Below are 12510 nucleotides of genomic sequence, written 5' to 3'. Positions count from 1 at the left end.
TCCTCTCCTACCCAAGGCTCTTAATAGATGAAATCCACTCTTACCACGTTCTGTGCTGTCTGAAGACCAGCTCCCCCGGGTGCCGGCTGTTGGCAGTCTCGGATGCCAGGAAGACCAGCACAGCAACCCCAGGAAACCTTTTCAGTTCAAAATTAGATGTCCTTGCCATCTTGGTACTGTGGGGACTTTTGGTTTCTTTTTCAATCAGTGAGTTATATATTCATCTGACGGAAGCAGAGACTAGGCATAGTTGTGGATCCAGAATTGTTTTGGACCCTACAAGAATATTTGGGGATTTTTCTCCCCCTGTTGTGAATCCTTAAGCACCAGGAAGACCCTTGCGAAGTCGGCCATGCCTTGACTCTGGGAGGCGTTCTCTGACCCATCCCCCAGGTGTCAGCTCAGGGCTTCCCTCCTGCAGGTGCTTTGTGAACCAAGCTGCTCTGGATAAAGCTGGCATCGAGGTTACATGGTCCCAGCAACGTGTGGTAGAAAAGCCAGGTGTGGGTGCCAGTCTTGTAAAACCCCAGCCTTCAGCTGCCCTCCCGCGTTTCTCTTGGCCTGGGGTGTTTCAAGACCCCTGTTCTGTTCTGAAAGACCAATTTCAGATTGCTCCCTTGTAACATGTCCAGAGAAAGTTCCAGGAGCACAAGGGTCCTTATCAAACAGGAAGCCTGCCAAGGAGTGCAGTGAGGACAGCCTGGGTCAGCTCTGAGCACGTTAGAGATGTCCTCTCTTCCAATGAGTGATGGTCTTTCCTGGCTTGAAAGTTGAAAGCAGACCATCCACTGCCTGGAGTTTGTCACTACTGAGAATGTCTCTTAAAAGTGAGCATGAACTAGTACTGGCCTGGCCTGCCGTCTGACCTCCCCTAGCTCTCAGAAGAGAGGCAGGCAGGGGGACTGGCTCGTAGTAACCCATCACAGCGCCTCCGAGGCACCTTGGAGGAAACGAGAGGTCTTCTCCGAATTGCTTTCCGGCAAGTCCAGGAGTCCTGTTAGCACGCACGGAGGACATAGTCACTGAGAAATTTCCTCATTGCCCCGGTGGAGACAATCTCCAAAACACAGGCTTGCAGTGGGCTGCCTTGGGAGGACTGCTTCAGCCTCCGTCCGCACAGACACAGGCAGGACAGAAGCTCAGTTCTGGGGAGAGGCGTTGGGGAATCCCTACCTGTATGGCCCGCGTTTCCCAGGGCACCTTCCAGAATGTCTTTTTATACACCTCTAGCGCATATGCCCAGGCACGGATAGATCAGATTTACTACCTAAGTACTGTGAAGGTCACATGTTGAAAATAACTTCAATTTGTTTATAGGTTGTCAGTTCTCCTCATAAATACCCATCCGTCCACCCTGAGACCCGCCATTGGACGGCTCTGACTTTTGCTGTGTTGCATGGACATATTCCTGTAGTCCAGGTATTACAGTACTTCCCTACCCACATCTGACCTCGGACCGTACCTCTTCCATGACACCAGTCTGCCTCTCCCAGCATGCAGTTCCCTAAGAGGTTCATATTGGTTAATTGCAACTGAAGATAGCCCTTTCATATGCTACGAATAAAAATACTCTGTGTCATGATCCACACGACCCGGCTTTAACCAATATGAAATGACCATGCCCACATGCAGCCTCACACACAGAGTGCCAAGCCTACGAAGTCCTTGCTGGTTGCTCTGGGTGGGACCTCAGCTGTCATTCGTGGGTTTGTTTGTTTTGCTTGCCGGAACACAAAACCTGAGAGACGGCTGGTGTGGGTACCTTGGAACTTCCTCTTAGGTCTGACACTGGTGTTTGCATAGGAGCTAGTTAGCGCCACCCAGTGGGGAGAAGCACAAGTCACCAAGGGAGAGTCCAAAAGAAGCGTGGTCCTGCTTCTGGAGAATGAGATCTAGGAGGACTACAACAGGGCCTTGGCCTGCGTCTTCTGCAGCAGCTGAAAGAGGGGTGACGTGTCCCCAGCAGAGGTCCTTTGAGCACATACGTGTGATATTTTGCTTGCGCTTTTCCTGGCTGTTCAATGACCAGCCATCCGCCACATCCCAGATCTTAACCGTGGTCTTGACTTCACTGGAAGAGGGAGATGGCCATCCACCTTCCTGAGCACAGTGGTCCCGTAGTGAGTGCTGACTTGGGGGACATCGAGAACTCTCCTCCTCTCACGTGGCCCAAACCTCCTCATTCCAGGCAGAGCAGGCAACTATGCTGTGGGGACAGCTCATCTGTGTTAAATTTCACAGGAATCCTTTGTTGATCCCCGTGGCTTGCAAATCCTTAGGACAGACCCAGGTCGTGTTTCAGGAGGCTTGAACATGTGACGTGTCACTCAGCTCACTTCTGCCTATAGGACATCATGCCTAGTCCACTCCTGGTGGAGGCATGTAGGAGAGGAGGGGTCGGGTGGTGGCCTGGTGGACACAGGTGCCACCCTCCCATGAATGGCGTCTCAGCCTGTATGTCAGGACTGGGAACGGTGGGCAGCCACCAAAGTCAGGTCGCCTCCCTGCAGCAGCTATAGCGAGTCATAGGATGCTAAGAGACAGTTTCCGCCTGGCTGTGCCCTCAGGAGCCCCAGGTAGGCCGTCAAGACGGTGGGTTTTTCCCCCTTTCCCTCTGCAGTGCTGGCGGCTGGTTCCCCGTGAGTGAGATCCAGCGTGGACACAGCCTCTGCCTCCTCTAAAAAGCCCAGATATCATAGGGGATGCATGCATAGAATGGAGTCGTACCAAGCAAAGCTTCTAGAAGCTTGCTTTGCCACCTTATTAACCACTCTTGCTGGCCAGAAAGCTTAGCATTTGCTAAGTGTCCTCAGAGCCACCCAGGGTGCTCAAGAAGGGATTCTTGCCCTGGTTGGTCCAGGGTGTCTCCAAAGTCCTTCAGAACTCTTGAGAGTCTGCAGTTCTGAAAGAGCACCCCGATGCCCTCCCAATAAAGGAGTCTTCTAGCATTCTGGTGCTTGATGCTTCTAGAAGTTTCCACGTCCACCTACATCCCCAGAGATCTTGCTCAAATGCAAACTCATTCAGCAGGTCTGGGGTGGGACCCAAGGGTCAGCATTCCTAGCAAGGCCCCCCAGGTGATGCTGATGCCCTTGTGCATGGACCACACTGAGTAGCTAGGGTTCTAGAAGAAGCGAGAGGTTCTTCCTCTGAGGTGTGGTTGCCCTGCAGCCCTGTGCACGTGATCACTGATGCGGAGGGAGGGAAGGAGCGTCAGCCTCACCGATGTCCACCAGCCTACATAGGTCTCTGCAAGTGCGGGTCCTTTAACACCCCTGTGACCACTCTTTGTCGTAGCTTCTCCTGGATGCTGGGGCCAAGGTGGAAGGCTCGGTGGAGCACGGCGAGGAGAACTACTCAGAAACACCCCTGCAACTCGCAGCCGCTGTAGGTAAGGGTCGCCGGTTCTCGCCCCAACCAAGGGGCTCCGCCACCCTGGCCTTGATGAGCCTCTAACTGTAATTTTTGCTTGATTCTCTTATAAAACCCCTTCTCTGGGCTTGCAGGAAATTTTGAACTGGTTAGTTTGCTGTTGGAGCGTGGTGCGGACCCCCTGATAGGAACCATGTACAGGAATGGAATTTCTACAACCCCCCAGGGTGATATGAACTCTTTCAGCCAGGCTGCAGCCCATGGACACAGGTAGGCTAGGATGGGCCGAAGCCATGAGGTCCCGAGTGGTGCTTGTTAAAAATGCAGATTCCCAGGCCTACCCCAGACCCATCCTCTCTCTGGATGTGGGGTCCAGAGGCAGCATGAGGTGGTCCAGGCTGTAGGCTGGCTAGAGTGACCTTCACTGCCAGCTTTCTGCTAAGAGCCACCTCTCCGCTCAGGACCAGCCAGTCTGTCTGTTCCCAGCTGGCTCCGAGCTCATGCAGAGCTGTTCCTCTCTGTCAGTTTCAGTCAGACCACGTCACAGCAGCTGCCATGAGCGAGAAGAACCCACTCAAAGATAACAACAACGCCCCTCATGGTTGGTTACCGCCCTTCTGATGGAGTTACCCCCATCAGATTCGATTACACATAATCCCAGGTGAAGCAGAGGAGGGAATGCCAGCTAATGGCTAAAAGGATGGACTTCTAGAACCTTCCAGATACTTGAGGAAATCACTTTGCCCTCAAACAAACAAGACCCCACCATCTCCTCCATCCCCACATCCTACCACCCACACGTGGTCAGGCCTCTGCCATCACCGCCCTGGAGTAGGTCCTGTCCTTCCCTCGTCTGCCCCCGCCCCCGCCCGGCAAAGCCTCTTCTGTCTCTGAGTGTCTTCCTCTCTGGGTTTGTGATTGACAGGAATGTGTTCCGCAAACTGCTCGCTCAGCCAGAGAAGGAGAAGAGTGATATCCTGTCCCTGGAGGAGATTCTGGCCGAGGGGACTGACCTGGCCGAGACGGCCCCGCCCCCCCTGTGTGCCAGCCGCAACAGCAAGGCCAAACTGAGGGCCCTGAGGGAGGCCATGTATCACAGCGCTGAGCATGGCTACGTGGATGTCACGATTGATATCAGGAGCATAGGTCAGTGGGCACCTCCACCGCTGGCACGGCGCCGCTGCTGGCTCTAGGACACACTCACACACACACTCACACACTAGGTGACCCAGGGAGCTTCTGCTTCGCTGGGTGGGACACTTCCAGGCCAGGAGCCCACACTGTCCCGACAGGTTGCAGCATCTACCTGCCCCCCGCCCCCCAAGGCCTTTCTCAGGTCATCTTTCCATGATTCCCAAACTCTGGACCCTGGGCCGGGAACTCAAATCACCTGGGGAGCTTGTCTGAATGCAGATTGCCAGGCCCTGCACCCAGAGGCTCTGCTGTTGAGGGTCTGGATGGAGAAAGGCTGGAGATCTCTATATTTAACAATCATCCCAGGTGCTTCCCAGCGGTTGAGGAGTCACTGCCGTGGGACACCCACTCCGTGACACTGGCCAGGCAGCCATTAGCTGAGGGCACCCCGTCCTTACCACGCCTCCCACTGAGCTCCAGGGACCTCGCCTCTTGTTAGGGGTGGCTCTTCCTTCAGTGCGCAAGCCCAGAGCATCTGTGTCTGGAGAAAGAGGCGAGCCCTGTTTTCACCAGGGTCGTGGCTTCAGCCCCGGCACAGGAGCACAGAGACCTCACATTGAGTCCCCAAACACAGGGTGCACTGGACCGAGGCAGGCTGGGAGTAGAGAGAGGCCCCGGTGACTCCCTTCTGGAACTGGCCTCTCGGGGGAGGCTGTTTAGTATGTGGGCATTTATGTAGCCTCGCTCTGCTGTGATTGTCAGCAGGGAGCGAGACCGCAGGCTCACGGGTCTGCAGCATCCCTCGGCCCTCTCCCACGGGCCTGTTCTGCGTGATGATGGAGCCCGACCCACGGGATGGTCCGCTCGTTATCAACAGTGGTGCGTCGTGCCCTCCCTCCTCTGTGCTTCACCACAAGAAGGGAGAAGCAAATTACAGCAATCAGCTGCTGGAGAGGCAGCGATTAGAGGAGGACCTGCTGGAGTGGCTGCAGACGCAGGGCTGTTTTGCACAGAGGGCAGCCCCGGGGTCCTCCCGCCTCTCCTCGTTCACACGTCAGTGTCCGCCCTGGCCAGAGCGGTCGATGGTGAGGTCCACCGACGGCCTCCAGCCCCACGCTCTCCTCTGGGCACGAGTGTGCCCCAGATTCCTGGGCTCACCCACTCTTCACTCCTGGGAAGACTTCCCGCCTGAGCTCCTCTCCCCCAGTGAGCAGAGGGGATAGAGTGGGAACCCAGAACTCCGAGGTATATACACTACGTCTGGTAGTGTGAATATATTAACTCCAGTGTGCTACACGGTGGTTATATGTTGTAGAATTCAGCCCAGAGTAACAGGATAGCATGCAGAAATGGACACCCATAGCTAAGGGAATTGAATTATGACTTTTAATTTCAACTTCTGCAAGTCTTTGGGAAAAAAGCAACACTGGCTGTATTCATTCCAAGTCAGTCCCTTGGTCTCGTAATTGGGAATGTCCTGGGGAAAGGCCGATTTCCAGATGAAAACACACCTCCTCCTTGGTTGTTTCTGCCTCTTCCCGCTCCTATTCCCTATTCTCCCCTCCCTCCCTTCTCTCCCCCTCCCTTCTCCTTTCCTCCCCTACTCCCCTCTCCACCCCTCTACGCCCCCCCATCCCCTCTCCTCCTTCCCCTCCTGTCCCTTCTCCACCCTTCTCCACCCTTCTCCACCCCCCATCCCCTCTCCTCCTTCCCCTCCTGTCCCTTCTCCACCCTTCTCCACCACCCATCCCCTCTCCGCCCCCTCTTCCCCTCCCCTCCCCTCTCCCGCTTTTCCACTCTTCCCTCCCTCGCAGGTGTCCCCTGGACTCTGCACACATGGCTGGAGTCTCTGCGGATCGCCTTCCAACAGCACCGCAGGCCCCTCATCCAGTGCCTGTTAAAGGAGTTCAAGACCATCCAGGAGGAAGAGTACACGGAGGAGCTCATCACCCAAGGCCTGCCGCTCATGTTCGAGATCCTGAAAGCAAGCAAGGTAGGCTGGAGGCTGCTGTGGCCATCAGCAGAGAGCGAGGCCAAAGGTTCACGGGTCTGGACGTCCCTGGCCTGCCATTGCCCTGTGGCAAGGACGCTGTAGCCACGTCATCAGGGCCACGTGGTGAAGGTGGCCTGGCTGGCCAGAGCTGCTTGCACTCATCTGCAGGGTGCCGTGCGCCTCCAGGCACTTGGTCACTGGGGAGTTAGGTCTCTTCTAACACCAGGGATTCAGGGAGGTGATACCAATGTGTGTGCCCCGACAGATGGGAGGTGGTTTCTCAGACAGTGCTAAGTGGGACCGGGGGAGCCTAGGAGCAGCCTGAGAGTTCAGAGGGAGGCTGAGGAGGGTGGGCATCCCTGAGGCTGAGACTGGATCAGGCCTAGGTGGACAATAGGAATCTAGTGGGAGGAGAAAATGGCGCAGCTCCCTGGATACAGGGAACTAAGCCCCGCCAGGGCCAGAGATTCCAGACATCTGGGCCCTAGGAGAGGCGTTGTGAGTAGAGAATGTGAAAGAGCGAAGAGCAGGCTCCGACCCCTGGAGGCTCGCCCCTGCTGACACCCACATTCCCACACAGGGAAACTTTGCAGCCCCTTCAGACTGATAGGAGGCGAATTCCTAAACACCTCTTTGGCAGGACCAGTAGTTGGTGTAATGGCTATGTCGCTGGACTCCCATGTAATCAACCGTGGTTCGAGTCCCAGACCGTGTGGCTTAAACTCACACCAGGCGTGTGTGCGTGTGTGCCCAGGATCCCGAGAGGAGAATGGAGGAGAAGGGATTGCGGCGTGGCCATCCCCGCTGGGGAGTGATTTCTCGCTTTCTATCTCTCTGTCTCTCTCTGTCTTTCTGGCAAATGCATGCGCCCTATAGCAAAAACCTCTCCAAAACAAACAAACAAAAACAACCTCTCTGGGGTCTGTGGTTGGCAGTACCCTACAGGCCCTGTGGGGCTTGCTGGCAGAGAACACAGAGAGCTGCCTGGTGCCCTCCATCCCCAGCAGCTGTGACCATGACAGGCACTAGGGAAGACCAGTCCTCTCGAGCTCATGTCACTGACCATCACAAATTCCAAGAGCCTCTCAGTGAGACACAGGGGGTAGTAGGGCATAGTCATTGAGGGCTTAGACTCTGCTGCCAATCAGCAAGGTTCAAATCCTGCCTCTGCCACTTACTGACCGTAAGGCCTCCAGTTTAGTCAAATGCTTAACGTGCCTGGGCCTTGGTGTTCCCACCTGAAAATGAGGGTGATAATTGTGCTGACTGATTAGAGGACAAAGTAAGTTAATATACTAATGCCTTTGGAATTGTCTCTGAAAGTGATAAAATGGTCTCACCTGGGGGATGGCCCCTCTGGTATTTCTCAAAGACTGTTCTGTAAAAATCACCCTGAATACCCAAACACATCAAGAGAACCGAGCCTGACCCCAAATGCACCTAACCTCAGGGCCCTTTCATAATGAATTGTTTCAAGACACAAATACGAATTTCGTAAACGCTAAAATATAGATTTTATCTTTTGCTACATGCCAGGCACTAATCCAAGCATGTTTTGAAGACCGTTTAATCCACACAAGCCACTCTGAAGGAGGTAGTGCTCTTAACCCCATTGAACAGATGGTGGGCCTTGTGGTTAAGGCAACTGGATCTCACATGGTGACTACACGGTTCTAGTCCCAGACCCGTGGGCTTGAAAAACACACTGGGTGCATGTGCATGCATATCCCAGATCCCAAGAGGACAATGGAGGAGAGATGGTGGCATGCTGCCCCCCCACGAGGGGGTAATTTCTCACCTTTCCTCTCTCCCTCTTTCCAGCAAGCACACATGACCTGCAGCAAAATTAAAACACACACACACAGATGGGGACACGAGGCACAGAGAAGGTGAATAACCTGCCCAATATCACACAGCTGGCAAGAAGCAGATCTGGAGTTGACGCAGGTGGTCAGGCTCTGGTGCCAGCCTTCTTTGCCACTGAACAGGCTTGTAGGACTCTGGGGTCCTCTAAAACCCCAGAGCCTGGAAAGTCTCAGAAGAAGTTGGCCTCTGAACCAAAGGGTAGCGTGGGTTCCCCAGCCAGGCTGGGCGGATGGGCCACTATGTGAAGAGGGACACGGCGCTGCCTTCTCCAGACCCAGTCAGAAAGCAGTGACAATGCGCATCTGTCCCTGGAGCTCCCCGTCTCAGGGCCAAAGCCAATCCCATTAGGTGTTCTCATTAGCGCCTCTCCTTAGCCGGGTGTCTCTGAGACCCCTGCAGGTTGGATCTGTGCTCAATGTCAAGCTCCACCGAGGCCCCAGATGGGAGCAGGTGTGCCAGCCCTCGGGTAATGAGCCTCAGCGAGTCCTCCAGGAGCAAAGCCTGCTGGGAGCTTTGCAAAACCAAACTCCCTCCTACAGCCCAGCTTAAAAATAAATAGATGAATAAAGACTTTCGCCTGAGATTACCTAAGAACTCATCTTAGTGAAAAACAGCACTGGATCTTTCCTAGGGTCGTTGTTCTATCACTTTGGGGTTTTGTTCAGTTGTTTTTAACTCATCTTCGGGCTGTAGTGGGAATTCCAGAATTTACTGAGGTATCTGTATCTTAAGCAAACCTCATCTACGGATTTCTAAAATAAACTTTACTTTGAACAAGGACAGACTTACAGAAAAGTACCTGGATCGTAGTTCCAGGGCCTGATGAATTTTCACTATGTAACCAACACCCAGACCCGGAAACAGAACAGCACAGTACTCCAGGGGCTCCCGTGGGTCCCTCAGCCCCTGTCCCCAAAGGGCCACCACGCCTCACTTCACTTCTCCCAGACCCACAGCCTGTTAGACTGGGACAGTTCACCAAATAGAAAGTATTTCTCAGAACCTGACCCCTGTGCTGACAAGAACCTACAGGCGGACCTACAGGCTACCCTCCACTCGTCAATAGCTGTTGCCTCCATCGCTTGGAGTCGCTCGTTTGAAAAATCAGACTGACCCCTCATCCCCCCAAGGTACTTCTATAAGGTACTCAGATGACCAGGTCAGCGCACCCATGTCTGCTTCTCTGCTTCACCACCGCGTAGCTGAACTTGTCCCAACGGGAGCCCGAGGTTACCTGAGCCTCTCCTGGTCCCCAGAGCCTCGGAGCCCCCAAAGGGCAGATGTTTGGGGTGCCAGCTGGGCCTGTGGAGCCACTGCACCAGTGTGGCGGTGTCTGTAAAGAGTAGGACAGGTCCGTGTGCTGGGGGAGGGAGAGCACTGACATCTACGGTGACAGCTGAGGGTGGGAAGAAGGAGGGGGCTTTGCCCGTTGGGAGTGACTCAAGCTGCTCCGTGGTAGTAGTGGCAGTGGGGCTGGCCGTCGAGGGCAGGGGAGCCTCACATGACACACTGGAGGCTTCTAGTCCACAAGGGCAGCCCAGGAAGCACATTCAAGACAGAGGAGCGGTTCGCCTTTCCAGGGGAGCCCATGACGACCCCTGCTGGTGAAATGTGGTATTACACTGACCGCAGGGGAAAGGGCTCAATCTCTTGTCCCAGCAATGATGTCAAGAATCCCCCTAGCGTAGGTCGTATCTCTGTGGTCACAGAAGACTGGGCAGAGAGGACAGCAGAGAAATTCAGGGAGTTGAGAAAGTGCCGAAAACTTCCGCCCTCAGACAGAGTCCTGTGGGAGGACAGCAGTGGCCACACATTGCCCAGCTGGCCAGCCTTGGCCCTTATGCCTTCCAAAAAGGATTTCTGTTCAGATTGTGTCTGCTGCTGCATGTGAACCCATATTTGGTTTTACCAGAGTAGTGGATAAGACTATAAAATTTCCATAAATAAATTCACATTATGGCCTGCTCACTGAAGTCTAGCTGTCCTGTGAAGTGAGACGCATTACTCCCTTCCCTGGTAGTGGTCATTCGTACCATACTTGAAATATGATTACAAATCAACATTTTCCTCCCTCTTCTAACTTCAAGATCACTAGACTTCCCCAGGAACAAAACAAAATAGTCATTTTTTTTTTTCCCTGAGAGATTTTTGCTGTATGGCACGGGTGCTCTCCAGAGAGACAGAGACCAAGAGGCAACTGAGATATCACCCCCAGGGGTGGGGTGGCCACACCACAATCCCTTGTCCTCCATTCGCCTCTCAGGATTTTGGGCACGCACGCACACACACTCACCCGGCATAAATTTCAGGCTAACCGGTTCAGGACTCAAACAAACCACAGTCGGCCACTGGGAGTTCAGCGCCTTAACCAATACACCACCTGCTGCCCCCAAATAGCCACTTTCAAATATCTGTGTCTGTTTAAAGAGAGCTCCTGTTCCATTTCTCCAATGCATAATTTCTCTGGGCATTCATCCAAAAGATACTCCTGAGGGCCACCGTGTCCCAGGCATCGCGTGACGTTGGCACAGATGTGTCCTTTACGCCCTGGAGCTGACTGATGATGGGTGAGAAAACAGGTGAGTGGAACAGAGTCAGAGTGTGATAAATGCTGTCTTAAAAAAATACAGGTGTAGAGCCAGCAGGAAGTGTGGAGGTTAAGGCAGCGGGATCCCACATGGCTGACTGCGTGGTTTAAATCCCAGAACCAGTAGCTCGCAGATCATACCACATGTATGTGCATGTGTGCTCAAAGTCTGAGAGAAGAATGGAAGAGAAGGGATTGCAGCATGGCCATCCCTTTGGGGGGGAAGAGGGTAATTTCTTAATTTCCCTCTCTGTCTCCCTGGTGATCATGTGTGCCTATAACAAACTAAAAAAAAATAATAATAAAATAGAGGTCTAGGTGGTGGCACAGTGGTGATGCTACTGGACCCTATTGAAAAGGTCTTGGGTTCAAGTCCTGCAACCTCTCTGAGCATACATGGCATGCACACATGCCCATGATTCAGCATAACCAAGACTGAGGGAAAATGGCAGTGTGAGGACCCAGTTAGGGGTGACTGTCTCTGTCCCTCTTTCTCATGGGAGAAATAAAGAAATAATTTTTTTTTAATTTAAAAAAAAAAAAAACAGGCAATGGCACAGGAATATGAAGAAAGTCCTGGGTTCAAGTCCTGGGACCTCCCTGAGCACACCAAGCTCATGCGTGTTACAATGATTCAGGCTGGCTGAGTCTGGGGGTGGGTCACAGCATGGGGACCCTGTCAGGGTGCCTGTCTCTGGCTCTCTCTCCTCTCTTGTGGAAGAAATAAATGGAGTTCTATTTTTTTCATTTATTTATTTTTACATTTTTCCCACAAGCATTTACTTTACATACCAAAGAATTTTTGCTTATACTCCATAGTCCTTGACAGTTAATAAACAACTTTCGAAATTTCAAAAAACTGAATTTTAAAGATAATGTTCAAAATATTTGTTATAATTTTGTTTGTGACTCTGTAACAGAGACAGTATGGTTTTAAATATTTCTGAGAAAAATATTTACATGTCAACTACTCAAACTGTTGAAAAGCAAACGCCCAGCACACAATTCAGGCATAAATCATCTCCATTCAGCCCTGCCTACGAAATATCCTGTGATACACCATCTGCTAGCAAAGATCAGTCTCGTTTTCTCCCTTCCAAGTCTTCCTCAAGGTAATTCTCTGGTTGTGGCTGCTCTTTTGCAATCTCTACTGATTAAATGCTGGGAAGGATGGAAAAGTCCAGATTATTTTATGGAATGCTTTCATATAGCTCCTCTAATCCTTCCTGCCAGGCAGAACTGTTTATGGTGCCTGGCCACCTTACCAAGACCTTCTGTTGGGTAACTTGAGATCTGCCGTAGTTCCATAGTTTTCTGGTTAATCTTCAGATATGACATTCCAGTCAAAGCCTTGTCCAATAGCAAGTATTTCCAATTTCTTATTCAATGCAACAGGTGTTATTGAACTTGTGCACATAACCCTTCTGTCACAAAGTAAGAATACTCCCAAATATGTTCCAATTCCAGAGAGATCAGGAAGAAAAGTTTGTTTCTATTTAAAGAAAACAGACAAACAAAGAGAAAACATATTTTAACAAATTGCTGAACCTATCAACAG

At 52.4% G+C, this 12510-nt stretch overlaps 1 protein-coding gene across 1 annotated transcript in view; it reads left to right on the top strand.

Moving 5' to 3' along the window:
• The window catches only part of ABTB3 (ankyrin repeat and BTB domain containing 3), a 93428-nt gene that overhangs the window by 34960 nt on the left and 45958 nt on the right, over window positions 1-12510 (top strand). Inside the window, exons 5-9 of the mRNA XM_027769014.1 lie at window positions 1318-1419; window positions 3298-3391; window positions 3507-3642; window positions 4298-4518; window positions 6321-6499. Of these exons, the coding sequence (XP_027624815.1) occupies window positions 1318-1419; window positions 3298-3391; window positions 3507-3642; window positions 4298-4518; window positions 6321-6499 (732 nt within the window). The remainder of the gene's footprint in view (window positions 1-1317; window positions 1420-3297; window positions 3392-3506; window positions 3643-4297; window positions 4519-6320; window positions 6500-12510) is intronic.

Source organism: Tupaia chinensis, unplaced genomic scaffold (genome assembly GCF_000334495.1).
Source record: "Tupaia chinensis unplaced genomic scaffold, TupChi_1.0 Scaffold148234_1, whole genome shotgun sequence".
NCBI lineage: Eukaryota > Metazoa > Chordata > Mammalia > Scandentia > Tupaiidae > Tupaia > Tupaia belangeri.
Note: the sequence above shows the minus strand (reverse complement) of the source record. Positions and strands in the feature narration are given on the sequence as shown.